Here is a 27,790-nt window from a genome sequence, read left to right on the forward strand (position 1 = left end):
TCCGAGAGTAGCGCGCGCATTCCCATCCTTTCCAACAGCATTACGTCCACGGTGTGTTTCAGTTACTCACGATCCTGCCGTGCTGGTGCATCCACCGTTTGGTGAGTGCATACCTGCCGAAGAGAACGATGCAACTGTGTCACTAGGCCGAGTGGCACGTGATCCTCTCCTTGCACGGTGCTGCTCCTCTTTGCATCCGTCGCCACGTCGAATGATCCTCGAATTATCGAAGGATCTTGAACAGTGCGCGACCAATTTAAAGAATTATCTTCGTCCCATTCGATATATCAATATCTTGATCGTATCGATGCGCGACGGTGTTGAAATTCTAATCAAACGAGAAAACGATTTGTTACGATATTGAGAGGCAATTGATTGATCGGCTGACAGGGTGAGTCTTCCGAAGGGTGTTTATCCGCGACGTAGAAAAACCGGCCCATGTCGCTAGGAAGCGAAGGAAAGAATAATTACTATTGTCAGGTGAGACACGTGGTTCCAAGTACCTATGGTCCATAGATTATCTTCGGTAGATCCTCTTCTTGGTCCGTCGTTGGCTTTTCAAATGGAAGGGTTCGAATGGTTTTAGACGTTTTCAGTGGAAACATGGATAATCGTCGATCCGTCGATGGAAACCTACAGGAACATGCTCTGCCGATCCCGGTGCAGATGTTCCTCTGGAGACAGTTGAGGTATAATGATACTTTGAGAAAATATCTTGTTCGGTTGTTCGTAAGATTGGCTCGTTTTTGTTGGATTATCGGTCAAAAATTTGAGACCATTTTTGGCTTTTAAAATATTCATCATTTTCATCGACGTGTTAATTGTCTGACTACACATGGGTCTTTCTACTGGGTATTTTCGTTCGAAGGTAAAAGAAAAGTATACAACCGAAAATGGCGTATAATTATAGGCCTCTTACGATTAATGATCCTAGGAAACAATGATCTCAATTTTTTGATCGGTACTGCAGAATATATTAAGCAATTATCATTAACGAAGTAATAGAAAATTCTTTGTTATTTTTCGGTATTCCAGACCATTCATTCGTGCTAAACTTGGGAAACTTCACGAAGCATCCTGCACGGTAAAAAACTAACATGTTTGCTTCTAAATCGCCAAAAAGAATGAAAGATGCGTGTGTGAGTTTTGATGCAGTATTATAAAAAATGTATGAGAGCGCGGAAAGAGTGTATGAAAGAATTTTATAGCAAAGAATCCTACAGAATATTATAGTTAATATAACCGAATTATGTTTTAAATAAAGTCTTACAGCACGAGACACGATATTCCCGATAATTCAACCAACAGATTCAATTCATAAAAAGGAAACTTCCAAATTGTAGAAACGCTTCTGCTCCATGAATAAACGGAGGAACGAAACATCGTTCTATCCAACATTTTCGCTTTCGTGATTGTCCTTAACGAGTTTGTTGTGCTTTTCGTTTAGAAGTCTGCCTTATTTATTCATCATTGTGTATTTGTTATATAATATTTACTAAAAAACATGTAAAAAGTATAATATTGTCAGTTTAATATTCATTAATCTTCATTTGGGAATCTGGTTTTTTGAAATTCCTCGAGATAACAAGTGTCATAAAGAATCTTTTAACGAACGAGTCTCAAAATTAATCACAAAGTTATAGAAAAAGAAAAATTAACAAATTAATTAATTAGCAATTAATTTGTCTTAAATTACCAGAAAGATTTTAGCTTTCTTGCACTCATGGAATTCAAAGTTTCAATGTTACAAAGAGAACGACAAAGAGAATAATTTCTCGTGAAGTACCGCTGGATTTCATGTCGTGCAAAATCCTAATTACCCATATCCCATCAACCCTTTGTTTTCCAATACCTAACCCGACCTGCACTAACAAAAGTAACCTCCTCCTCCACGCTGCCGCCTCCACGTGTCACCTGCAGTTCTGTCAACACGCGCCAGGCCATCATGTAAGTTCGCTAAAGCCTGATAGCCTGCCTGCCTTCGCATTTGTAAACCTACTTGTGCAATTAAACGCTTTTATCTCTCTAATTAATTCCAGTTCAGTTATTAGAGAGCACCTACTTTTCTCAAAAGCCACCCCGCTATGTTGCATGCTTTTCATTGTAAATTGCTTTAGCACCCAACAATCTTTTAACCCTTTCAATGCTATTATAGTGGGTTAATTAATATGTAAATCTGTGCGATTTTTTTAGATAACTTTTTCATAAGAAGCAATAATTTTAGGGAAGCTTCATAATTTCTTATACCTTCTTATCTTTGATAATGGTATTTTTAAATTTTCCATTGAATTTATTTAAAATTTGTTATCAATGCTACATTTGCTTTCATTATTCTGAAGAATATTTATTTTTCCTACAAATTTTTCGTCTCTAATGAACGCTGGCATTGGAATCTCCCGCAACGAAAGGGTTATTTTAGATCTCTAATTACAATACCTCTGTTCAGCTTTCCCTACCACTCAAATTCTTATATAACACCCTATATTGTGTTCATGTTTCAATGTTGTTGAAACCGTCCACACTGGAACTGAATGTATCGTAAGTTCATGCATTAGTTAAACATTTTTCATCACTTTTTGGATATTTATATTGCATTCATTTTTGTGACATTCGTTGAATTTCATATTTTTAGCAATGTTTAGTATTTATGAATTTTTCTTGTGTAGCTTGAAATGTAATTTGAGAAATTTTTGAACAAATTTTCAGCACTGATTTTGTCAATAATTATACGTACGTAGTTTTGTTATTAATGAGTACAGCTTTGCATCGTAGCTTGTTGCAAGTGTTTACTTGTTCTCTTGTTAATATTTTGTATCTTTCCACAATTCTGAATTTTTCATTCTATTATATTTCAAATAATTTTGTATTAATACAAATGATGTGCTTTTTAACGCATATTTAGGAGACGAAGGAAGCTTGCACGGTTAGTAAAACAATAAATAAAATAAAATAATTGAATATATTAAAATTCTAATTCTAATTCGAATTACTAAAGGTAGAAATTAATTTTCAAATTGAAGACTTCAATTTCCTACCTCAGCTAAAATAATTATTTTAAGCGATGAACAATTTAACTAACCTTTCGTCGCGTCTTTTTAGTCTCTCGAGAAGGTGTTGGTTCAAGATCTGCACAATGATCTAACACCCTCTTTGAGCTTGATACTGGGCAAGGTGCCACGCTGGCGTTTGATTCAAACCGCTCTTCCCTACGTTCTCCATGCCGCAGCCAATCTCCTGCACAATAGGTAAGTTGTCAGCATTCTTTCTTCCTTTTAAATTCAACGACTGTTACCCGTCAATTGTTCTCGTTAATCTTCAAGGAAGGATTTTCAAACTCTCGGAGCTATGGAGACGACGCTTCTTTATATCCTTCATTGGATACTTCTCGACGCTGCTGAAGAATGCGCGGAACTCGAATCTGATCCTGGAAATCCTTTTTATTATGTCTTTCCTATTCCCACCATGACTGTAAGTAATCATTAAATCGATCCACCTTTATTAACTACATCGCCTTATTCGTTTTCCATAGCTGTTTGTATATCTCTTCGCGCCTCTGTGCAATCATTTAAAAGACATCGACTTCAAAACTAATTTACGATTGGAGAACGGTTTGAAAATATGGTCGGCTATGTACGAATGTCGTCATCCAGATACACCCTGCTTTACCACGCATTGTAGGATCAAACCGCAAGTTTTATGGAGTCGATCCTTTAAGGCTTCCAAGCCGCATCAAATGTCTGACGATGTGTTTGTTGGAGGAAGTGAGTTACTTTCACGGTTACTTATTTTTAAGGATTCAATTTGACAGAAATGTTTATGAATTGTACGATTTCCAGATGTTGAAAGTCCACCCAGTCAGTCAGTTAGCGTTCTTTCAGATCAAAGCGTTGATAAAATGTCGTCAAAACAGCTGGACGAGGATGTAAATTTTCACATTATTTGAGATTTTAATATTAATTTAATCGAAGATTATCAAATGCATAGTCTTCTAATTATTTAATATGATTTCTAGAACACTTGGGTGTCATCGCCAAAGGACACTGTATTCCCAGAAACGATTCCAGAGGAGAGTTCTGGTGCTGAGGATGAACACGTAGTGAGTACCTTAACAATAAATAATTTTTCATTAAATTCACTTTAACGAATAATATAATAGAATATATGTAATTAGGTAATCTTCAGGTTGCCTTCCCTTAGTGAATCAGAAAAAGCACTCGATGGGGTGAGAGATACTTTCATAGATACTCTTATAGACTTATAAAATCAGCAACTAAGTTTGACAAATTTTTAAATAATTCTAGGGTGAAGCTAGCATTTTTCATGTAGCTATGGGCAAGACAACTGGTTTCTCGAAATTAACGATAGAACAAGTTACAGCGATTTCAGCATTCGACTCTTGCAGGCAATATCCTCAGAAGCCTATAAGCATAGGGTTAGTAAAAAATTTATTAATTTTTTAATATATTGATCGAATTGTCTACCATTTCTCATTTTCATATTAAAAGCACTGAGAAAGAAAAAGAAGATCACAAGACGGATAAAGAAAAGGAAAAGGAAAAGGAAAAAGAAGCACAGGATACAGCCAAGCCAAAAACTTCCAGCACTCAAAAAGCTCCTATTGATTCTACTACAGGATTAACGAGTAGTTGTGCTGCTATTGATGCAGATGTTCGTGCTGCTACTTTTCTCGATGTAGCTGTTCTCAGGTGTCTTTTCGTTCCTCAATGGCAGGAAGAGGGGGTGCATTGGGCTTTGCAATTTTTGTACCAGCGGTAATTATTCATCATTTTTCTATATCCCTTCCTTTTACAGTTTATGCAATGTTTACACTAATGCTGAATACCTGGATTCTTTGGATACCTGCAACAAAATTAAAAAAAGGAATTATTAATAATCAATAATTAATTAATAGATTACGCATGATAAACGAAGAAATATCAGTGCAACAAATGCCACGTCGTCGTAGCAATTCCTTGCCGATACCAAAAATTGAAGTGTCAATTTATCAGAGTCCTGAAAGTAAGAAAAAGGATGTGGCGAAAGATTTCATGGAAGTTCCCGAAGTTCGTGACGTTGCCTTGATATCCGGTACGTATGAAGATAATTTTATTCAAAATTTTCAATTATTATTTTAATTGTTTCTATAATACAAGGCCACGATGTTGAATCAAGTCACACGAGACGAGCCAGTGAGAAATCGAAGAAGAGAATGAAAATGGCTGATCTTAAAGCATTTGTTGAAACAAAATTGTTATCCAAATCTGAAAAGGCACTTGAGAAAATTGGCCAGGAAGAACCAAAGATGCTATACGATCAGGTTAATAATTATATTAAAATTAACAAAAATATATATGTGATAATAGTAAAGCATTGACTTTTAACAAGAAGCAATAAAAATCAATCAACTGATCAATATCAATAATTTTATTATTTTAGGGTAAATAATGTAAAATTGAAATTTTGTTATCAGGAGAGCCACAGAAGTCTGGACACAGGGGATAATCACTTATCGAGACCAACATCGTTCACTTCAAAAATTTTTGAAGCTAAAGATGTTGACCACATGAAACATCCAACGAATTTGATCAAAGGAAAAAGCATGCCCAGTTTAAGGTATGTATTTACAGTTCAAACAAAATCAATCATATACAAAGACATTTTATCTCATAGAAGCTTCTTCTATTTAACTATTATACAACTATTTTTTTTTGTTCGTTCGTACCCACATACACGCGTATAATTTTATATTTCATCGTATTATTTTTATACTTTAACTTCCTTGTGAATTTCGTTCTTTCGATTACGTTCAATTTGTGTATGTGCGTGCGTATGGATCGTTAGTTGAACAGTAAATTATATTTGAAAAATCAAATTGGAATAAACCATTTTACATAAAGATGTAGTTTTGCTTAAATGTATGCTGAAAGGGATAAGCATCCCTTTAGAACAATGAATTTTTATATTTGATCGTAGATTATAATCAGTGTTGGGTAGCATATGATATGTAACAGTTTTTTGACATTATTTTTATACAAAAATGGCATCTATCGTTTAAATATGAAAGAGTACACTTTAATGTACTTATTTCATTTTTATAACGTTTATTTTAATATAATAAATTTATTGTGAAAGCCACCGAGCATGGTAGGCTTCACCGGATTTCCGGTTTCCAGGGTTTCAGGGTTTTAAGGTTTCTGTCTATTTCATCAATAGATGCCACTTTTATTATTATATTTTTAATATGGAATATTTGTAGACAAAGTACTGTATTATGCTTATTTTAATTATTAGCACGATAACATCAATCATAATAGAATTAGAATAATTTAGTCGTGTATTAAAATTAAATTTCAAAGCATCTATTTTTTGTAAGGTTCTTGATTGGAAAGGTTCTTTGGAAAATTTTAAATGCATCTGTTTCGGCTTGTGTTATTACTGTTTCAGGTTTCATCGATTTTTTTTGAAGATATTTATCTTTTACCCAACACTGACAGTTATTTTGAATTATATATAATCAGATTTTTATGCTAAGCATCCCAAAACTATGTTATTTTATTGAATATATAGACTTTTCATGACGATATAAACCAAAGTTATCATTTTTAAAAATTTCATTAAAGAAATTTGCAATTTATAAAAATCTTATAAAACCTTGATTTATATCTGAATGAAAAGCGATTCGATCTTCTTTGGTAACACAGTTTTGGGTCGCTGCATAATTTGACGAACCGTTTCGTTAAAAAAGAAAAAGACTTATGCGTAATGTGTTTCTCTCTGTGTCTCTCTCTTCTCTCTTCTCGTTCGCCTTTTCACCCCTGAACTCGTGCTCAGCTGCTTGATTAACGAGCTGACCGCGGGAGGGTAAGTCATCAACGTCACTCGGAGGAAGTTCCGTACTGCAGCTCGGTTACACGCTTCTTTTACGAGCTTCCTGCTTCCGGTAGGGCGCACAATTATCCTTTAAACACACACCACGCCCTAGCCGCCACGGCACTTTGGCAAGAAACAACGAATACCGTAAACATGTCATTTACTGTGCTTATTCTTCAAATTCATCGTCTATCAAATTGAACGATTTTTATATCCGTCTTGTACATACACATTTTTATGACAAGAAAAATTAACGATATGGAAACTCCAGAATTTCTCAAGTATCTGTATAATTCGTCACGAAATGCACAAAAGTATTTTTAATATAAATATATGCCATTCGTTTCCTAAGAAGTACACCCATCATCCTGCAAGCTATAACTTTTATAATTTTCTAATATTTATTTTTGCCCATTGGTCATAAATGCCATTATCAAGTCGTGTGTAAATAATAAGTTGCATAAAAAGAAATCTATAACGATTGTACATCATTTTCTTCTATCATTGCACTGTGAATTATGTTGTAGCTATTATATTTTTCAAAATGTTCACCTGCATACAGGATGTTTCATAATATGTGAAATCCATTTGGGTGACAGAGGAAAAATAGAAAAATAGTTTATTTTAATTTTTTGATGCTCATTGTTGTTGAAATGAATCTCGCATATTAGAGATGATCCTGTTTCTAACAATTACATGTATCGATACAATGAAAATACTCAGCTTCATAGTACGAAAGGGATAACGTATGTAGTAAAATTTCGTTGAGGGAGGCATCGAGCATGCAACGTGGAATGGCATATGCACCAAAGTAGATAAGAACCCTAGAGATCAGACCGTAGTGCTTGGCTAGGATTCACAATGGCAATTGGCATGAGGAGTATCGATGCGAATATCTCTTGCATCGTGTGTCTAATTAATTCTAACTCGTAGGTACGTTGGTGATACTCGAATCGAGAGGAAACAAAGTCGATTTTATAGCCAATCGTACACTGCACCCAACCCTATCATCACAGTTACGGAACACACCCCCGCGCCATCCCCAGACTTCATGAAACGACAGGCAAGAATTTATTTCTAATCTCTTCTAATGCAATCGACAGACTTTCATTCTCTATTTATTCGAACCTAATCATTTGAAGAGTGGATGGTTCTTTCTGTCGCTGCAACTTATTTTCTTAATTATTTTCACAGGGTTCGATCGACAGTCAATTAGATATTATTAGCATACACGGTAGTCGTTTAGATTCGGAAAGGAAACCAAGCCTAACGAGATCGCAGACAGACTCTAACATTACTTATGCCAGTGATGAAATACCGGAAGCGCCAGGATCCTCTTGTTACATTACTAAAGAAGGGGACATTGATCTACAAGTGGTTTTAAAAGTGAGATTCTTAATACGAACACAGCTTCTCTTTACTGAAGTCCTTAGACACTTAGGACTTTAAATGAAATGGAAGTAACTTTTGCATTTAATTCTTATTAATCTTACTGTTATTTTATCATCTTCATTTTTTGTTAGGCTGTACATTCAGCCGCTTTACGAGACAATAACTGCTGTACATTACGAGTGTGTGAGAATATTTTGAATTTGGTGGAACTTCTAATGGAAATGGGAGTAATGAAACAGTGTCTCCGTGAAGAAATCATGGGCAGTATAGCTGGTAGATAAATATTTTTGTAACGAATAATAATAGATTTTTGTTTAATTATTTTTTTCTTAATTATTTGATGAACTGGTGGCCTATTTAATATTTCTTTAGAATCGACAACGGTGGTTGAGAAATCAGAAGGTGGAAAGAAGAAAGATACTGGTGAGAATGAACAGGAATATCGACAGGATCCTCCAGAAAAAGCAAAATATTCATCCCACAATCTGCTAATGAACTGCGTGATTAGAGTTCTGAAGCATCTGGGTTGTCCGCATAGTTGTTCAGAAGGGATACGAGGACCACAAGCAGATTTTTGTCGTTCTCAGGGACAAACGATCCTCAACAAATTATATCGAGCCAGCTCCAAGCAATTCTCACGGTTCCTGAGATCACTAATGCGGGAGCAACCGATACCGGAAATTTTGGAGTTCTTTCACGCATTCGTCGGATTCTGCGTGGATCCAAGTTCGTTATTATCTCTGCTTAAGTAAATCGAGAGATAGGGAAATGGCTAGGCATATTCATTAGCATCGAATCTTTCATTCTATAGCCAAAATATGAACGAATGATTGTTCATTACTAATTTAATACACTGTCGATCGTTCATGATTAATCCATTAATGAATTAAATATATTTTATTTCAGGATAATGAGGGTGTCTAATATTTTCAATACCTGTTTAAAAAATTTACAAGTGTTCAAAATAATAATTATTAATAATTTTTCTAGATTATTTCCAAAAACGAAGCTAATTTATAGAACTTCTAAGTTAGAATAAAAATAAATAAATAATAATCAGAGCAACTTGGACGATCGACAATATGTTAATACTAAACCGCAAAATTTATTTTCCAAAACCAGCCGCCATATGAAAGCCAGTTAGCATGAAGAAATTTTAATAACCGTATAGTAGCCCTTTCTTATCCCTGAATTTTCGTTTGAACAATTTTCTTGTGAATATTTTATAACAGATCAGAAACGAGGATCCAGTAAATCACCAGAGACCGGAACTCAGGGATACGCGACAAATTTTGGTGCTAATTTAATGGGAACGACGATGGCCGGTGGGGGTACAGGTGGTGGTGCAAACGTAAGCGGTACCACGGGAACCATGGGGGCGACAGGGACCGGAAGTGCAGCCGCGACTTATGGCCTTGGCGGCCATAGCGCTCGGGGTATAGAGGGTCATATTTTCAATTGCGTGTTCAAGGCACTGGTTACACGCTTTGTGAAATCGCTTAAAGAGTTAAAATCCCAGGACAATTTAACCCTTTACTGTGATCTTCGTCAGTTTATGACTTATGTCAAGGAGGTCCATGGTGGTGTGTTTCGTCGTGTTGCTCTCAGTGGTATCTTGGACTCTGCTGACAGACCTAATAAAAGGTGCAACAGTAATGTCCAAACCACTCGAGTTATCAGGTAATTAAATACGGTAATCCTTTTGGTATCGAGATACCATCTTCAGAATGCAAAGCTTGAAGATTCCTAATTCTTTTTAGACACATACATCAGTCAGATTTAGAAGTGCACGCGGATATCGGGGGAGATACATGTTACACCGTAGACGATAGAGGAACTCGAAAGTTTCTTTTTAAAAAACGTAGCACATCCTCCACGTGTGCGGTATGTATATAAAAATGTTCATTTTATTCATGTTTTTAAACTTACAGTGACATGATCTTCTTTTATTCAGAGTCTTCTTGAAACAGAATTAAGCGAAGAAAATGCGAAAGTCAGCCAAAGTCCTTTAGGTAATTTGAGGAAGAAACATCATATACTCACTCCAAGGCAAAGTGAACGTAATTTAGGAATTGAATCTTTGAATTCTGGAAAAATTCGAAAATCGACTCGTTTTCAAATAGGTGGCATAGGTATACATCAGAGATTTTTCTGCAGTATCATACTTTCTTCGGTGTAATTTTGTATAAAATATTTTTTGATTAATTTCAGTCAATTGGTTTCGAAAGGAATACGGCAGAACCGATTCTACTGATAGTCATGAAAGCAGCGAGTCACCAACTGAGGGTAGTTTTGTTAGGCAATCCAGTTTTCATTATGGTCACCACCGTAGTGCGTCCAGGTCAGGACGAGGGTAAGTGAAATTTTTAATTAAATAAATGAGAGCAATTAACAGTGGTACCAGTTACCATTGACTCCTATGGTAATCATTATGTTAATTACAATTGTTATATGTTTAGTGTTGGTCTAACTCTACAGAAGGCAAAACGTAGAATGCAAGACCAGCTGATTAATATTGGCTTTGGAAAGAGCAAGAAGAAAGAAAGTCTAGAAGAAGTACCTGGAAGTTGTAAGCGAACAATAAATCACCTGTTCGTTTTCTAATCATGTAATTGCTAAATGAATTGATTTACCCTAGATTTCAGTAGAAGGAATTCTATGGAATTCGGCGAAGCATCAAGGGAGTCTGAATTCGTAGTACTGAAGGAAAGAAGATTGGTACCTAGAAATCCAGTCTACGATGGAATGCTGAGATTCTCATTCTTATTGGAAACTTGTCAACCGGGTTCGGTTCCTGATCATTATCTAATGGGGGCAATCTTAGATCTTGTAAAAATATTTAAATTGATTTCGTATGAGTTTATAATACGTACAATCGCCAGCATTAATATTCCGGCAACAGAATATTTAACCCTTGAATAGGGGGTTCTCTTCATGGTCCGCCACCCGAAGATTAATAATGATCTAATATTTCAATATCTCTAATGTCTAAATATTAATATTGGCTATTGTACATTTATTTAATGAATTTAACCTAATTTACCATAAAAATGTCATGATGCATAATCTTTTATGCAGCCCTATGCACCGGTGGCCGCCCGAGCGTGTTTATTATTGGAATGCGCCCACTTTGTGCATCAGTGCAATAAAGGACAATGGCCAACTTGGATGAAAATGAATTTTCCCATATTCCGTCCATCGATGCCTATTCACAATAGAAATGCTACCACAGTGCTGAGCAGAGTACACGTGTTGCAACGCACTGCTGGAAAATTGTTTTATCAATGGGCAGAGGTACTTGAAATTTTACCATTTTAATTCAAGAAACATGCTTAAATATATGATTTATATTCAAATATAGGCTCTTGGGGCACGATTAGAGGAATTGTTATTGGAAGATAAACAAAATGTCGATCAAGTGATATCAATGGTGTCTGATGAAAGCAGACAGCGAGAGTTAATCATTGAGGATGAAGAAGAAGATTTCCTTGATGAAGGTAATATTTAATAATAATTATAAATATAGTACACAATTCGGTATAATAATTCAGAAATTCTTTAATTATTATCTTAGCTAGTATAAATGGTTATGGATCACAGTGTCCCATGGCGTTACGTTCGGCAGCTTGTATTCTACTTTTGGAAGTGACAGCATTTTTAAGAGAAACGTATCAAACTCTACCAAAATTTAATAAACTTTTAACAAAAGAACGTCCACCACCTTGGGAACGGATGTACAGTAGAGAAGCAAATCGACGGTGGAGTATGGCGCTCTCCTCTATGGGTCATTCCCAGACGTCTGCACAGAGTCTTCAATCCATCGTGGGCGATCGCGAGGTGGCTCGTAAGTATTCAAATAACAGAAAATCTATTTTAATTACGATATGACAATTAATATAAATGAAATTTTCAGCGGAGCGTAAAATTAGTTTCGTCCTGTACGAACCAGATAATGAATCCGAAGGTAGTAGCAAATCAACAGTCACCATTCAAGGAGAAGAATTTCAAAATCTTGAAAAAGAGAAGGCTAAGAGAGTGCAACCACCTCAGAGTCGACCGTTTCTTCTTCGTCGTGGTACAGCTGAAAATGCAAGTGGTTCTTTTAAAAAAAGAAGCTTGAAACTTCGACGAGGTACCAAAGAGGGCAAGGATACCGAATGCGAGGCTTGTGAGTACATTAAGCGTTTTACTAATCAAATTAATTAGTATCATTACGTATAATGATGTTAGAATAAAAACGTACGGTGCTTTTTAGTATCTGAAATTCCAAATGCACAATAGAATATTTTATAAAAATTTGATGCTTAAGGAATAACCAACTTTAGGATAGACACCCTGCATATTTGGCCTAGAAAGATTGTTTAACTGAATTTTTACTGTGTACCTAAATGACGAATAAACAATCTGTTAATAATCAGATACGGTAAAACGAGCGGACTCGATCCAATCAAAAAGAAAAGTGAGCTCATTGTCAGACAGGAGCGACACATCCGAACCAGGGTTCTGCGGTGAAATCAGCGGAGAGGAATCACCGGGGATCCTCATAGACGATCAACCACCTGAGAGTCCCTGCGACAGCAACGAAACAGACGAAACGAATAAAAATTTTCCTTGGATGAAGGTCCTAGTACAATTCGCCAATTCGTTCAACTTCTACTGTTCCCATCAGAACTTCTGTCATCCTTATTGCCATCGGCGTCAAATGCGAGCCTGTAGCAGGTTAATCAAATCCGTGAGGAAGATTTACGGAGAGGAATTTGGAATTCTGAACGGCACGGGAATATTTGATTTCGATACAGAGAAAAAGGAAGCTAGTAAGAAGGAGAAACGTGGTAGGAAAGTTTCAGAACAAACTAGCACTCAGGTATCACCAGTAAGGAGGAAGGACAGCGTGGGGAAAAAATACAAGTAATTTAATTTTCTATTAATTAAATTTTAAGATTATACTTGTACCCCCTCTCCTAGAAAGGCCACCCCTAGATCTAACAAATTATCGTGCATTCTACTAAACCTTGCAATTAATATCGTTTTCACTGTGCCAGTTTATTAAATATTTTTTTCTTAGGATCGAGAAGAACATGGATGGATCCCAATCCTGCAGACTAGCCCAACGCGATTCATCCAAAGACCTGGCTGACCAAGATTCAGAAAAAGGCAAAGAAACGTCGAAAAAGTCCGAAGGGGAGCCGGACAAAGAAAATTCAGCGATTCTAAAATACATCAAGACCCAAGTGAAGGATGTGTTCCACGCACCCATGGCAACTTTGGTAAAAGGAGCGGTGGTAATGACGGAGGAGTTATTCGTCGACGTTCTACCTGTCGCCTGGGAGCTTCTGTTGGAATCGAATCAAGAAGTCGCAGCTTCGGCAGCGTCTCTCTTCATAGTAGGAGCTGTACGAGCTCCGCATCAAGCGAGCGAATTAATGAACCATGGTCTTCAACACAGCAGTTCCAGCGTACGGATAAACGCCATATTGAGATTTCAAGTTCTATGGAAGCTACGGTATCAAGTCTGGCCACGAATGGAAGAGAACGCCCATTTGACGTTCAAAGTTCCTCCGCCCGGTATTGAATTTACGTTGCCCTCGCCGAAGATCGGTATCGAATCGTTGCCGGTGGTGGATCCACCGTGGATGCCTCAGGTGAAAACAAAAGTAGAGGAAGTGACGATCAATCAGGAGCATCATGTAAGTCTGTAGCCTAGCCATCGATGTCTGTAGAAAGACCTTAGCCGTAGATCTATTAGATGTTAGTACCGGTAGGTTAGACAACCATCCCTAATAAAGTAGAATTTACTACCACTGTTACTTAGAGGTCTCTGGTGACGGCTACGAAAACACGTAAGAAGCAACAAACGGAACTGATAAAGAAGGCTTTACAGGCACAGGATGACAAGAAACGCGAAGAAAGAGAGAACTTTTTAATCACTACTATACCGATTACCGTGCAGGCTGCGTACGAACCGAGTCCTGTCGGAGATGACCACGATGAAGGTGTGTAATTAAACGTGCAGAATTATTCCACTGATTGTTCATTTGATAATTCTCAATTTAGGAAATGTCGGGGACGAAGACGGAGGTGAAACTATACCAAGGAACACGTCCCATCACGGTCAATCCGCGCCTTCGTTATTTCCTTCCTCTTTATGCTCGGCGATCGTACAGATCATCAACCTGCTGGACGATGCTGCTGTTTCGGACGATGGAAGCGCTGTTTACGAAGTTGCATATCAAGTGAGCTTCCGGTGCATTCAATTTTCTTTTATTAGCCAACCCGTATTTAAGATTGAAAATCTTGAGAAGGGGGTGAGAAGATGCTATAGCTTTTTTATTTAGACTTTCTGTCACTTTTGCACAGGCCAAACGGTAAGAGTTATCGAAAAACTTCCGGTCTGACCGGAAATGACCGAAAAGGGGTTGGCTCTAGAGCGAATTTCGATCTAGTTCACTTTAGCTTGTTTATAAAATATATATGTATTTTTAATTTTGTTATTAGGTCATATGGAACTGTTTGGTGGAAGACAGTGCTCTGTTTCTTCGTTACGTTTTAGAACGTCTTACCAGAGATAAGCAAGAATTGATGTTTAAAATTTTAAGGCACCTTATTCGATTCGTACCAAAGCTACCCCAACAGGCCGCATTCGCTTTGTATAATTATATAATTGGTTACGTTATGTTTTACGTACGCTCCCCTCACGAAGAAGGGCAGAAATTAATTGGAACTGCACTTTCCATACTGTGGATGGTAATTGAATTTTTCTAATATAAATTGCATTTATAATTTCAGGTATATCCATTAAATTTCCATCCACATAATATTTTTTAATTTAATTTACGAATAATTAAGTTCGTGATTTTACTTTTTAACGAACTTATAATACATTCTACTGCCTCCAGGTCGTGCACAGTGTTCATGGAATAATGTTTAAAGATTTGAAACAGATACTACGGAAAGAACAGTGCGATGCTTCTATTTTATTAACTGCGAATGTTCCATCCGCTAAAAAGATCGTAGTTTATGGTCCTCATGATCAGGATTCCGGAGGAATACCATTACATTTCCCGGTGCAGGAAGACACACAGTTCGGTCAGATACTTCGGGAATCCTTGAATTTCTACAACATTGAAGAAAATAAGCACCAAGAATATTTTCTCGTCGACTATAAAACACGTTCGTACCGATTCGTTATTTCGTTAATTCTTAAGTTGATTAAAATATTTCTCTCTTGCTGTCTGCAATTTCAGATCAAATTCGTAATCCGTCGTCGTATGCTCGAGATTATTATTTCTTCAAAGGTAAATCACAATTCTCCGAAATTATACTGGTACATATGAAACAAGAGGACGCGTTCAGTGCTTTGCAACGGCAAGAGTTGGTTCATAAATTCGTTGAAATTGGAAAGGTCCTATTAACGTGGGCAATTTTGAAGAACGTTGATATGGTGGTGCAGAGGGTAGTTTTTCTTCATGAAGAACTAATGAAATTACCCTCCTTTCCACGAAGAGCATTGGAAGCAGACCTGGATTTGTATAAAGGCGGTGAAATAGGCAGGGTGAGAATTCTTTTAATATTTTCAGAGATTATTACAAAAGAATGGTTTAAAATTTCAATGTTTAGGAACTTCTTGGTCTGGACGTGATGCACAAATTCATGTGGGTCAAATTAATCGCAAGGATGTTCGAAGCTATGGCTGGCAATTTCGCCTACTCAGGAGACATCCATCTCTTTTTAAACGTTTTAAACGGTGCAGTTATTCTTCACAGCGAGGATTCATGTATTTTGCGTTACGTAGTAGCTACATACATAAACGCAGCACATAATTTCAAGAACATTTTCTCAACGAATGGTTATTTATTAATTATACCGACGTTGTTGCAATTGTATTCCACTCATCAGACAAATAAGTTGGTGACAACCACTGTGGAGTATGCTGTGAAACAATTTTATCTGATGAATCGAAAGCCATTTATTCTTCAGATGTTTGGAAGTGTTTCTACTATTTTGGATACGGACGAAACGAGTGTTCATGGAGAAGCACATAAGGTATGTAATAAATTCTTCTAATTTTTAGATAATTCTAATTCGTGAATATTAATTAAATATCTTTCTAATTGTTTAAAGGTTCCCTCAGCCTGTTTATTCAATTTATTATTGAGCTTGGAGACTCCATCGCCGGACCCTTTAAACATAGATGAATTGGTGAAGGAAGAGAAGCCTTTAAGAGCCATTGATTTTTGTTATCACGATGAGAACGAAATGGTCACGGTATTAGATTGCATATCTCTTTGCGTGATGGTGATAGCTTATGCGCCAGATTCAATTAGAGGGCAACAAATGCTGGTAAATCAGCAGGAATGAATTTTAAACGGCACCTTTGAATAATGGCAAAATTATCGTGATATCGTTTATAGAATCATTTTTTTATAGATTACATTGGAAGCAATATTACCGTGTTATGTTCAGCAAATTCAATCTCCAACTTATAACAAGGAAGGAAAAACTGAGAAGGAAATAATACATCAATTGGCTGTTGCTGTGAAAACTTTGGTTAATAATTCTGAGGCACTGACCAAGTAAGTTTTACTTCTTTTCCCAGATATAAAAATTAATTTTTTTAACTTCCATTTTTGAAAAATGCCATTATGTATCGTTTTTAATATTTATTATTAGTTTACCAAATGCAATCTGATTATTTATTTTCAGGTACTATAATGGACCTCAAAAATCAAGTCCAGAGCACAAAGGTTCCAGTCAAAGGAATTATGGCAAAGGTCCATATTCACCTGGTTTTGATTTTGAGGATGAAACTCATACTACCAAGTACCTAGAGCACACCAAGGTGCGCAATATTTATGATCGAGATAACGAAGCTAGTGAAAGTTGTCATAAAAATGAATTTCGTCGTCCGCGAGACACATTGTTAAATATGGTAGGAGATTTTGTAGCAAGATGTTCAGCTCGTTTAACAGAATTGAATAAAAAGTCACAGGATGGAAAGACGATCGAATTATTGGACTCCAAGTGTCACATAGTAAGTATACTTTAATTTTTTATAAAAGATAATTTTGAAACCGATAAATAAATTTTCGAAGTTTCCTTGTCGAATTACTTTTCTATTCCTTGAATTTATTAATCCTAATCGCAGTTGATAAGTTAAAACGATGAAAAATGATAATTATCATAATTTTTAATAGCGATTAGCAGACATAGCGCACAGTCTTTTAAAGATATCTCCATACGATGCGAGCACGATGGGTTGTCGTGGCTTAAGACGATACATGAATGATATTTTACCATCAACTGATTGGTCCAGCGATGATATGAGACCAGCCTTAACGAATATTTTAAGAAGACTCGATAAAACCTTCAGTAAAATTCATAAAAAAGCTTCGATTAGAAGGAATACCGATTGGACAGCCGCGAATGATCTCTTGAAAGGGGTGTATGAAACGTTGGCCAAATGCCCCTACATTGCACATTTTCAATATTTGAAAGCACTGCTAACTACTTGTCAGGTATATCAATCTTATTATATGAGAAAATTAGAATTTACCTATGTAAAATTACATTGCAATTATAAATTATGCAAAAGTGATTTAACCCTTCTTCGTATCATTAATAATAGCACGAGGTACCATTTATCCAAATAAGGATTAAATATGCTAATTAATTTCAATAAAAAACTTGATATTTAATTAATCTATGTGGAAGAAAAATTATCAAAATTAACATTGAAATTTGTAGTGTTAACAATGGAACTTATAATTGTATCTATATGCAACTACCCCATTAGATAGACAACGTAATTGCACTTAATTTCCTTTAAGTATGCAGACATTAAAGAATGAATAACATTGTTGCAGCTATAATAAGACATTTAATTTTTTGTTAATTGAAAGTTTTAATTTATCTACAGTCATTAATTATTGGAGATACCCCACCGGAAGATGTGACATCAGCTTCCTCGGCCGCTTTAATGAGCAAAATACCGCCGCAACATTTTTGCTCGACGGTACTTCGATTGATAGCACTTTACGTTATATCTCTCGGCGAAGGATACCTTCATGCCATGTTTACTACCCAAACTAGAACCGAGAATATGTTACTTAATTTATTAATACCGTTGTTCTTGCGTGTGGGAACTGGAAGGAAAGGTAAAACAATTATTATTCTTAATGAATAATAATCGACGACTACATTCGCTCTAAGTACTCAGATAGTTTCTATACCGAGAAATGGTAAAGTACTTTAATTAAAGATTATTTCCTTTAGATGTACCAAAGCTGAGACAGTCGGACATCAATTTTGCTCTAACAGCGGTGTTGAATACTCTATGGCCACCGACAACTAAAACTATACCAATAACTACCCAAAATCTGAAAACCACAACGGATGTGAGAGCGGGTAGTTTGACATTTGTGGCGAGAGATTCAAAGACTTCGACGAAAATGTCGTTGACGTTGTATCAAGTTGCCTTTTTAGGTAAGTAATTTTATTACAATGAAAGAATTGAGTATTTTAAGGGTATTGTTCAATTTTTTATAGCACTAAAGATAATGACGATATGTTTCGAAACGGAATTGAAGACCGAATGGACGAAAGTCTTGCGCACAATGCGTTTATTAAATAAACGAAACGAAGCGTCCACTTACTTGTGGAATTTTATTGAATTCGTGGTGACACATCGCACAGCTTTATACATTCAAATGCTTCCGTTTATCGTTCATAAAATTGGCCAGGCACCAATTTCAGAACACGAGAGAAATATGCAGAGCACAATACGCGCGAAGATTAACGGTGATACTAAAACGGTACCAAAATCTCGCGGCACTCTGTTAACTGATCTTATACACGAATTGAAGGACTTGAAGGAAGAAATAGAAGATCGAAAATTTGGTAAGTAAAACTGAATACAAACTATAAATTTGTGCATAAAATTATTTTTCTTTAACATAATTCAGATGAAGCACAACCCGAACCAAAAAGGAGCGTCGCAGACATGCACTCCATACCGGAAGGACAGCCTCGAACTCAGAGATTATCATTAATTGATCGTTTGACTGGAGATCTAGGATCCAGGGGTCATATGAATCACCAGTCGAACTCAAGTAGTACTGTAAAAACGACACAACCGAGTCAAGTATCCACACCGCCAAACGGCATACAAACTGCACGCGGTACGATTTTAATAACATGTCTTATTATTAAATAGTTAATTATATGTGGTTAATAACATATAATTACACTATATATTTAGTATATAATTGAGAAATATGAATAATAACACAAACGGCCATTCAAATTTTCCCGCGTAAGCGTTTATGCGCAAGTGGTCGTGCGCCGCGGTAGACCTATATATAAGGGGCCTCCTCCGGTACAGCGTCAGTCTCCTCGGGACCGCCCAAGGGGTAAGATGGGCCTCCTATGAAGAGGAGGTTTACGGGGAGGGCCAAAAACCCCGGAACCTATGGGAGGAGGTGTAAACCCGGAAATTAGAAATCTCCGGAAGGGGGGGGAGAGAGGACTACTATGAACTACCCTTCTCCTTTAAACTTTAATATTAAGAATTCTTAATCCTCGGGACAAACCTTATTTGATTCCTCAATTTTCAACCTTCACCCTCATAACATTGCCACTTTTTCGAATTTCTCTATATTACTTCAAAGTAATATTTATAAAATATGAAGAACTACTTGTAAGATCGCTTAACACCACGATGGCCGATGTTCCAGGATCAAGCACTAGCGGAGGATCGTCAACCCTTCGCGAGGCAAGCGAGGTTGTCGCTGGCGAACAACAACACACGGATCAACAAATAACGACAGGTATTCCATTTCCTTCAACTCCTTTTCGCAAAACGGTTTCGGACTTAAGATATTAACAATGCGACTGCAAGCCTCTCATAAATGTTTCGTTGTTCCTCTAAGCCAAGCGATTACAAAGCGTCTACCACAGTTGGATCGAGCCATTGTCTATAGGGCACTGCGACCGAATTTGCAAAATCTCTATTGCAGTATTTTGCTTCTCCATGTTATTATTTTACAACGATCAAATCGTTTCATTTTATTCAGCAACAACGAGGCTTGCGAACAATATGATTCAGTTTATTTTAAATACAAATCTCTTGTTTCCGAACCGAAGTTTCTTATCGTTTTCATCGCTTAGAATTTATTTTCTCATTTCTCATCGTTTCAGTCTTCTTTATTTAGTCGTAAATTGACACATTGATCATTGCGTTGCTTCCATTGCTAGCTAGGGGACCGAGGTAAGCGGATTCTAACAGTAAATTCTATCACAACCTATGATTAACGTTCTGCTGGTGTGTTCCCTTATCACGCTTCTCCTTATCTCGTAATTTTATCTTTTCTCGTTCACTTTTCTTTCTTTTTCTTTCTATATGTTCCCTCTCGATTACACTTGTTGCTGCTGTTTTCTCGTTACCTCCGTGAACAGAGATTCGAAAGAGATTTCGATTTCTTCCAGTTGTATGGACAAAAAAGAATACAATATCTGTTTCTCTTATTTAAAATAAATTATTTTTCTTAGTTTTCTGTTCAAGTAGAGCATTAATGAGAATCTCATTTTCACGGTGTTTCTCCTAGATTATTCTACTAATACTATCGTTTCCCGTCACGTTTTGTATACCATCTTAATCAATTTACATAGCAGTATTTAGACAATGGTAATGTCCAACAGTTGGTACCCTATCGTCGTTGCTTAGTTAATACTTTACTGAAACGTAGTTGCTTCGACTCTACCGCTTTTCCTCTCTCGCCTGAGTATACAGGCTAACATGATAATTTTTTTATTTAATCATCTGGTATGCGTGTGCGTGTACGTCTGCTTCCTGAATACTCTATACAATTTTCATGTTACTACTTTGTCGATGTTTCTGTCCTTTAGTTTCTCAGACTTCATAAAACTTCCATAATCGAAGCAACCCCGTAAACAATTTAAGAAAAAGTATGTAGCTGCATAGTATATTTGTCAATAATTCATCGAAACACAATATTGTTAATTTTATATCTCCTTCGTATTTAATTGTATCAGTTATTTCAGCTTATTAGACGCGGTAAAAGTGAATTTATTTTATACTGAAATTTTAATGATAAAAGATACAACGTTAAAAATAATATGGCCACTTGGATTCTTGAAACTTTTTTTTTTTTGTTCTTCTTTTCTGTTCATTCTAGACGTTGAATGTGGCATGTTTCAGATAGATCTCAACCATCTTCTACTAACGATGAACGTAACCATGTTAAGCCTCATCCTATATTAACTCATCAAAAGGCGCCAAAACTGCGCTTTCTCTCTTCTGTAGAGTTTAGGCACTCATCAGGTAAATTTCGAGCCACTCTTCTAAATAAATACGTATATAGTTGCAACCGATCACGGTATCTTATTATCCGCAACCCGCGAGAGTATTGTAGTATTAACGATGCAACATTAAATTGTGTGTACTGTATAAAATATTGATTTTACATTAATTATCAAATTTAAATGTACATACACTTTTCTCTAACATAATAGATATTATTTCACACATTTTATGGCACACTAATGAGTAACTGTTTAATTAAATCATAGATAGAGAAAGGAATTACAATTGCACACAGTTCAAATCAGTCAGTTCATTCATTATTCATCCTTGCACACATAACAGTGTAAAAGTAATTGAATAATAGTATAACATTAGATTTGTATGTTCCATTACATGTTTCTCATTATAGGCATTTAGACATGAATACAAATCAGTAGCATGTGTAATAATAATCTTCTATCATTATCATCATTATGTTTCATTTCATTTTCACTTTCATTTCAGATATATTAGTTGTATAATTTCATTCATCTCTAAACTTGCTAATAATATACGATCCATTCCTTTTTTAGTGATTACTTTAATAAATTATAAATTAATGTAAAAGAATTGGCATTCTAGAAAAATTATTGTAAATAAATTAAAAAATTCAAAGTGATCACTACTAAAGGAATATCATATAAAATATTGTTTATACCTCCTTTTTTTTCTATTTTCTTCATTGTGTAACTATCAAACTCTTTCTTCTACAATTCTTCCAAGCCTATCTCTTCGTGCTTCAATAATTAATACCTCTGTGAGAATTATTAATTAATAAATTCTATTTCTTCAAGGAACACAATTACAAGCATGATTATAAATAAAATCACTAACTAAACTAATTTTTATTCACTTTCCCTTAATTTATTCTTAATAAGAAATATATATTGTACATAACGAAAATAATTTTAATATTATAGCAAACTTAAGTAAAATTTATCAAATTATGAATCAGTAGTTTTGGAAGAGTAGCATGGATAGATTGCAGAATGGAGGGTAATATTTGACAGAAGCGAAATTAACTAATTTGCTAATGTTTATTAGGGGAGACCATGACGAGTCAACTGAGCCCGACCAGTCCAAACGAGGACAGTTCAGGCGAATGTCGTCCAGACAAACCTCGATTACAACGATCTATGGGTCAAAGCAAGAAGACTTTCCGGTTGAGAAAAAGCCGAAGAGCTCATATTGAGGTAACAATTTCACAGTTTCTAGAACTAATCATTCAGAAATCATCGTTTTCTGCCTAAACACAATGATTTCTTCTGGTAAAAGATTATCTAAAGTAGATATTTCTAAAAAATTAATTTTCCTATCAAACCAAGGACTATATCTAAGAAGATATTTAGGTGTTCCAGTTTTCATGGACTAGTCTGTCTACCATAATGCCACAAACGCTAATTAATATACCAGAATTCATTAACCGAGTAAATGAGATTTTATTTTTACAAAAAGACAAAAATTCTGCTGGATTTTTCAGATGTCTCAATCAAAGCCAGAATCAATCGACAACGTCAGTCAAGTACAAACTACTCAACCATCGGTCCTGACACCACCTACACCAATAATGGACCCTTCGAGCTTTAGCATCCCTTCAGATTCCTCGTCGATTCGTTCGAGGCGAAGCTCGTCGATTCGTCAATCAGATTGTGAGAAGGGCACCAATTTAACAAGCGAACAACTTCATGGTCTTCTTCACCATCACCATCATCACCACCATCACCACCATCTTCACCTTCAAACCTCAGACGTCTCATGGGACGAGGACACTTCCAGCACATCCGGCTATCGTGAATCGTACAGTATGCAATTAGTATCTTTAGAAAGTAACAACAATAATGCTCGTACGGTTCAAGCACCACCCTTGGCATCGCCAGATTTAAATGACATACCTTCGACGAGCAGCACCACCACTCATGTATTCGAAGGTAGTTCACCGGAGTGTTCCATCAACGGAAGTGGAGGAGAAAAAACTGCGTTGTTGACTTCCAGTCAGAGGACCACGTCCCAACATTCTTTACTGATGGTTTTCCCGAATCAAGATGAGGATACATTGATATAGAGGTGGTTAACAGGTTTTTGTAATTTGATTTACCATGAGGAGACTGATTAGAACATCGATCGCCTCTGATCGTTAACAGGAAGTCTCTAGTACAATTACCCTGAGGAAGATGGTGGTGGAGATAAAAGAGGTTCAATTACTCGTACTTGAAAGTTTACTTAGGAAAATTTCCTTTGATATTATTCATTTTGTAAACTTAAATTGGATATAATGTGTGGGATCTTCCTTTTTCGAAATTACCATGTTCCTTTTAGGGAAGCCTAGGTTCGAGTTAGGTACTGTACATACATATCTATTCTCTAATGTTATTTGTCAATTCATTATTTGTCAATGTTATTCAAATGAGACAAAAGTGCAAATTGGTGATGTTAGATAATTACGAAAAACAGCGTTAGTAAAAGTTCATTGTCAATGAATATATCAATTTTTAGATTTGATTAGTAGGAGTGACTACAAGTACAAAAAGACTGCACATGCCTTTGTTCTTGAGGGGTCGTGATTTTAGGGGTTCCAGACATCCCCAGGTGTGGCTACTTTTCCATGCACAGAACACAGTTGGTATAATAATCGCGCCTGTTATGCAACTTTAAAGACACAATTTTGACTCCCTTTGATTCTATTTTTTTAGAAATCAGTCAAAATCAGCACAAGACCGAAAAATTATTAAAATAATTGTTTAACAAACTTGTGTTCACTTCATGCGCCTTAATAAATAAAAGCAAGTGAGTTATTATTTAATTTACTGAATTACTTTCCACCGATCTAGAGCGAGGTAAAACCTAGTCAATCTTTTCTTCGAGAGGTGCGTATCTATTTGTCAAACATATAATTTATTTTCTGAGTTTTTTCTGAGTTTTCTGAGAAATTTATGAATTTATCCCTCTTGTGGCCTTTGTCTCACCATCTCTTTTATTTATTATTGTACCCTCTTTGTGGGCCAAGGCCCACCCTTCCCACTTCTTTATTATTTTATCCCTCTTTTGTGGGCCTCAGGGGGACCACCCTTCCCAATTATAATATTTATTATCTTTTCTCTCTTTATAAGCCTTGCAGGTACCACCCTGTGTCCCTTACATCCCTGCACCCCTACAGATGCCTAGTCTCCTGATTACCAAATATGGATTTTATAATACTTTGACGACCATAGTGAAATTACGACCACATGAACGATCGGGCCTAAGTATTTTTATGTTAGCATTGTCTGTAAAAAGGAGAACGGTTGAAATAAAAATGCTTAAATTCACGTTTTTATACGATAAAAAAAGTTTATTTCGTTATTAATGATAACAATATCAATAATTAAATCACTTATGTCGAGGAAGATCCACAGTAATATCAGCAAGCACGTATGCCACTGCTGCGAACACGGCTGTTCCCTTATCAAGAGCTTCCGGATCCTCGAGCAACATGGTATCTGCATTAGTATGGTGGTAATAAAAGTATTTTTCATTCTGAGTCCAAAGTGAGCCTGCAGGTACTCCTGCCTGTGCCCATGCTTCGATATCAGGACCCAGTTGGGGAATACGTAGTCCCATTTTTCCCATAGGGGATAGAAGCCTGTAAATAATACAAATCAAGAAGGTAATTATATTTCATATCAAACCTTAAGTTTAATTCCTTACTTCAAAATTCTTGCCAAAATGCATTTAACTTCATCAGTTCCAGTATACTCAAGTCCTAGTGGTGTGAAAGTGCCCAAATCCGATTCCATTACAAATTGTAAATTATGTTCTTCAGCTTTGTGAGCTTTAATATAATGATTAGCTCCTATCATACCAGCCTCTTCAGCTGTCCACATAATCATTCTGAAAATTACCGATTCAAATGATTTACGTTATTTAAATTATTTCCCTCATTTGTAGTTAAATTAATTTCACCTTATCGTTCGACGTGGTCTAAGATTGAGATGTTTCAATAATTTCAATGCTTCCCATGAAACAAACGCACCACCTCCATCATCCATTGCCCCTTGACCAACGTCCCAACTATCAATATGACCAGACACAACCACCACTTTTTCCGGATTCGTGGTGCCATTTATTTCAGCTACTATATTTCGTGATATCGTGTCCGGCAAATTCTTCGCCTCCATTTTCAAGTTTATTTCTATAGTATTACCTAAGGTAAAAGCAATTATATTTGAAGAAATTGTTTATTCTTGAATTGCTAGTATTTTGAATATCATTTACCTCTTTGCGACATTCTCCTTAACAACGCAGCATCTTCAGCCGTGATACAGGCAGCCGGAATTTTCTTGGTCACATTTTGTTCGTACATTTGTTCGCCAGTGTGCGGCGTGTAAAGGGAGAATGGCGTGACCGAGTTAATTAAAGCAGCAACAGCACCATATCTCGATGCTACCGAGGCTCCAATGACACGATAATCAGCCGTCTCCGCGTAATTAACATATTTCTGATTGTACACGACGATTTTTCCTCGCACCTGAAAATTATGAAAGAAGAAATCAGAATTCATCCAATTTTTGTTTAATTGAGGTTTAATCATCACGATTGAAATTTTCAAAGTAATTACTTCATTTTTCCTCTGATGCAGCTCGTCGAGACTATTTACAACGATTGCTCTTGCGGTTATACCTTCAGGCGGTGTACCAACACTGTAACCCAATCCAAGAAGAGCAATATTTTTGCGTCTTGGCTTTAAAAGAGTCGCAGATTCCTTCCCTCTAGAAAACGAATGGCTCGATCATCTAAATTTTCAAATAGTTAACAAAACCTTACCTGATCCAATGAGGTACGGGCACGTGTTCACCGTGGACATTTTCCAAACCACACTCGATTGATTTATTTAACACGTAATCAATCGATTGTTCTAATACTTCGGTGCCGTATAATCTCGGGCCGAATGTGTCAACGAAGTAAGATAATTCGTTCCAAGTTACTCCTTTAAAGGATCCCGATGTTGCTTCTTTTATTATATTTTTAACAATCGGAGCGTATAAATCTATTTCCTGTGCTAATTTCGGTGGCAGTTGACACGTGCTAACATCGACTTCCGTAATACCGCTGAACGCTATCGCAAAGTGCGCTCGAAGGAGGCACGCGATGATAAAAACCTTGGTGTAGGCCAACATATCGGTGCCGATTGATATAAATGTTTACGATCGAGTGAGAGCACTATTTGCTTCTGAAAATATCATTTTAATCAATTCGAATGATATGCATACCCTTACCATAAATACTTATCACCTTCGAAAGCCATTTGAATAAAATTAAACTGCTTTAATTATTTCTGAAGATTCTGTCTGTTTTGTGTCATAATTAATAATGATCACGATAGTAAATGGAGCAGAAAAGTGTGTTTCAATTACCAATGAATGCAACTAATTGAATAAGTGCTGTGCAAAATTGTTCTTAATTCACTGTTGATACATTTACCGAGTAAGATGTTATTAATAGAAATTAATTAATTCTTAGCAGTGATTGTAACGTAACTTAAAATTACCTTAATTTCCTTTTGAAAGTAAACACAATAACTTTATTGAACTACACGTTAACCCATGTTTCGAACAGTACCAGTGCTTCGAACCGCTGGCGAACTTATGATCCCTGTATACTGTGGACTCTAGAATATATAGAATGAAATGGAGGGGAATCGAAGAGCTACAGAGAAGAAGGAAGCGATAATTATCAGCAGACGCTTGCATCTATATTATTTGTAGGACAAGTTTTCCTTATAGCTGCAAGGAAAACCAATTACAGTAACGGTAATTTCTAATGACACAAGATTAGAAAAAGACAAAGGAAACATATTAAGTGCTTGTCTTTGTTACTTGCTCACAATTTCTGGAAGAACTGTAAAAATGAGTAACAGGTATCAATAAAGGTTACGGAAAATTGTGAACTGCAAGATTATCAGCCTTTATCAATAAGTCAATGATATATTATTAGCATCGTAACTTTCCTGGTACGAATCATTCAACGAGCTAAGCAGAAAAACACAACTATATTATCTTCACTGCACAATGGTAATTCATAATATTTTTAAAAATGGAATTGTGTACTGTGCTATAGGTCAATGGAAGCGTCTTTTTATTCTCTATAAGAAAGTATTAAGGCACTTGGACCAAAAATTGATTAGTTCTGAAG

The 27,790-nt window shown here is 36.1% G+C and overlaps 2 protein-coding genes across 11 annotated transcripts; one reads left to right on the top strand and one right to left on the bottom strand.

Annotated features, from left to right (window-relative positions):
• Nucleotides 1-82: 82 nt before the first annotated feature.
• On the top strand, nucleotides 83-24,922 carry unc80 (unc80, NALCN channel complex subunit). 10 transcript variants are annotated; one of them, XR_004581308.2, is made up of 51 exons: nucleotides 83-689; nucleotides 1,036-1,084; nucleotides 1,921-1,947; nucleotides 2,903-2,923; nucleotides 3,100-3,245; nucleotides 3,321-3,468; nucleotides 3,530-3,761; nucleotides 3,837-3,922; nucleotides 4,013-4,096; nucleotides 4,172-4,222; nucleotides 4,302-4,432; nucleotides 4,506-4,772; nucleotides 4,913-5,088; nucleotides 5,154-5,317; nucleotides 5,471-5,613; nucleotides 6,832-6,861; nucleotides 7,804-7,933; nucleotides 8,065-8,256; nucleotides 8,394-8,535; nucleotides 8,635-8,988; nucleotides 9,495-9,942; nucleotides 10,023-10,146; nucleotides 10,217-10,394; nucleotides 10,474-10,615; nucleotides 10,722-10,831; nucleotides 10,901-11,091; nucleotides 11,341-11,556; nucleotides 11,624-11,759; nucleotides 11,837-12,106; nucleotides 12,176-12,430; nucleotides 12,681-13,170; nucleotides 13,328-13,949; nucleotides 14,075-14,255; nucleotides 14,317-14,495; nucleotides 14,758-15,006; nucleotides 15,159-15,432; nucleotides 15,507-15,814; nucleotides 15,880-16,305; nucleotides 16,384-16,602; nucleotides 16,690-16,835; nucleotides 16,966-17,293; nucleotides 17,457-17,777; nucleotides 18,179-18,416; nucleotides 18,535-18,744; nucleotides 18,808-19,158; nucleotides 19,224-19,439; nucleotides 19,995-20,087; nucleotides 21,479-21,601; nucleotides 22,667-22,815; nucleotides 23,103-24,238; nucleotides 24,313-24,922. XR_004581308.2 is itself a non-coding variant. In XM_034323353.2 (51 exons), the coding sequence occupies exons 1-50, from the start codon at nucleotides 577-579 to the stop codon at nucleotides 23,682-23,684; spliced, it is 10,461 nt and encodes a 3,486-aa protein (XP_034179244.1). In that variant the 5' UTR covers nucleotides 83-576; the 3' UTR covers nucleotides 23,685-23,686; nucleotides 24,116-24,922. The 10 variants fall into 10 exon arrangements, 9 of the variants coding, with proteins under 9 accessions (XP_034179244.1, XP_034179254.1, XP_034179245.1 ...); XM_034323353.2 differs by having other exon boundaries at nucleotides 23,103-23,686; nucleotides 24,116-24,922; XM_034323363.2 differs by having other exon boundaries at nucleotides 23,103-23,424; nucleotides 23,500-24,922.
• A 19-nt stretch (nucleotides 24,923-24,941) lies between these two features.
• Nucleotides 24,942-27,283, bottom strand: LOC117603851 (carboxypeptidase Q-like). Its single transcript, XM_034323379.2, has 7 exons — nucleotides 27,147-27,283; nucleotides 26,423-26,828; nucleotides 26,217-26,367; nucleotides 25,874-26,126; nucleotides 25,562-25,802; nucleotides 25,307-25,489; nucleotides 24,942-25,241 (listed from the first exon to the last, which is right to left on the bottom strand). Exons 2-7 carry the CDS (start codon nucleotides 26,773-26,775, stop codon nucleotides 24,989-24,991), a joined length of 1,434 nt encoding a protein of 477 aa, XP_034179270.2. The 5' UTR covers nucleotides 26,776-26,828; nucleotides 27,147-27,283; the 3' UTR covers nucleotides 24,942-24,988.
• Between the last annotated feature and the right edge of the window lie 507 nt (nucleotides 27,284-27,790).

The sequence above is a fragment of the Osmia lignaria genome, chromosome 11 (assembly GCF_051020975.1).
Source record: "Osmia lignaria lignaria isolate PbOS001 chromosome 11, iyOsmLign1, whole genome shotgun sequence".
NCBI classification, from domain to species: Eukaryota; Metazoa; Arthropoda; class Insecta; order Hymenoptera; family Megachilidae; genus Osmia; species Osmia lignaria.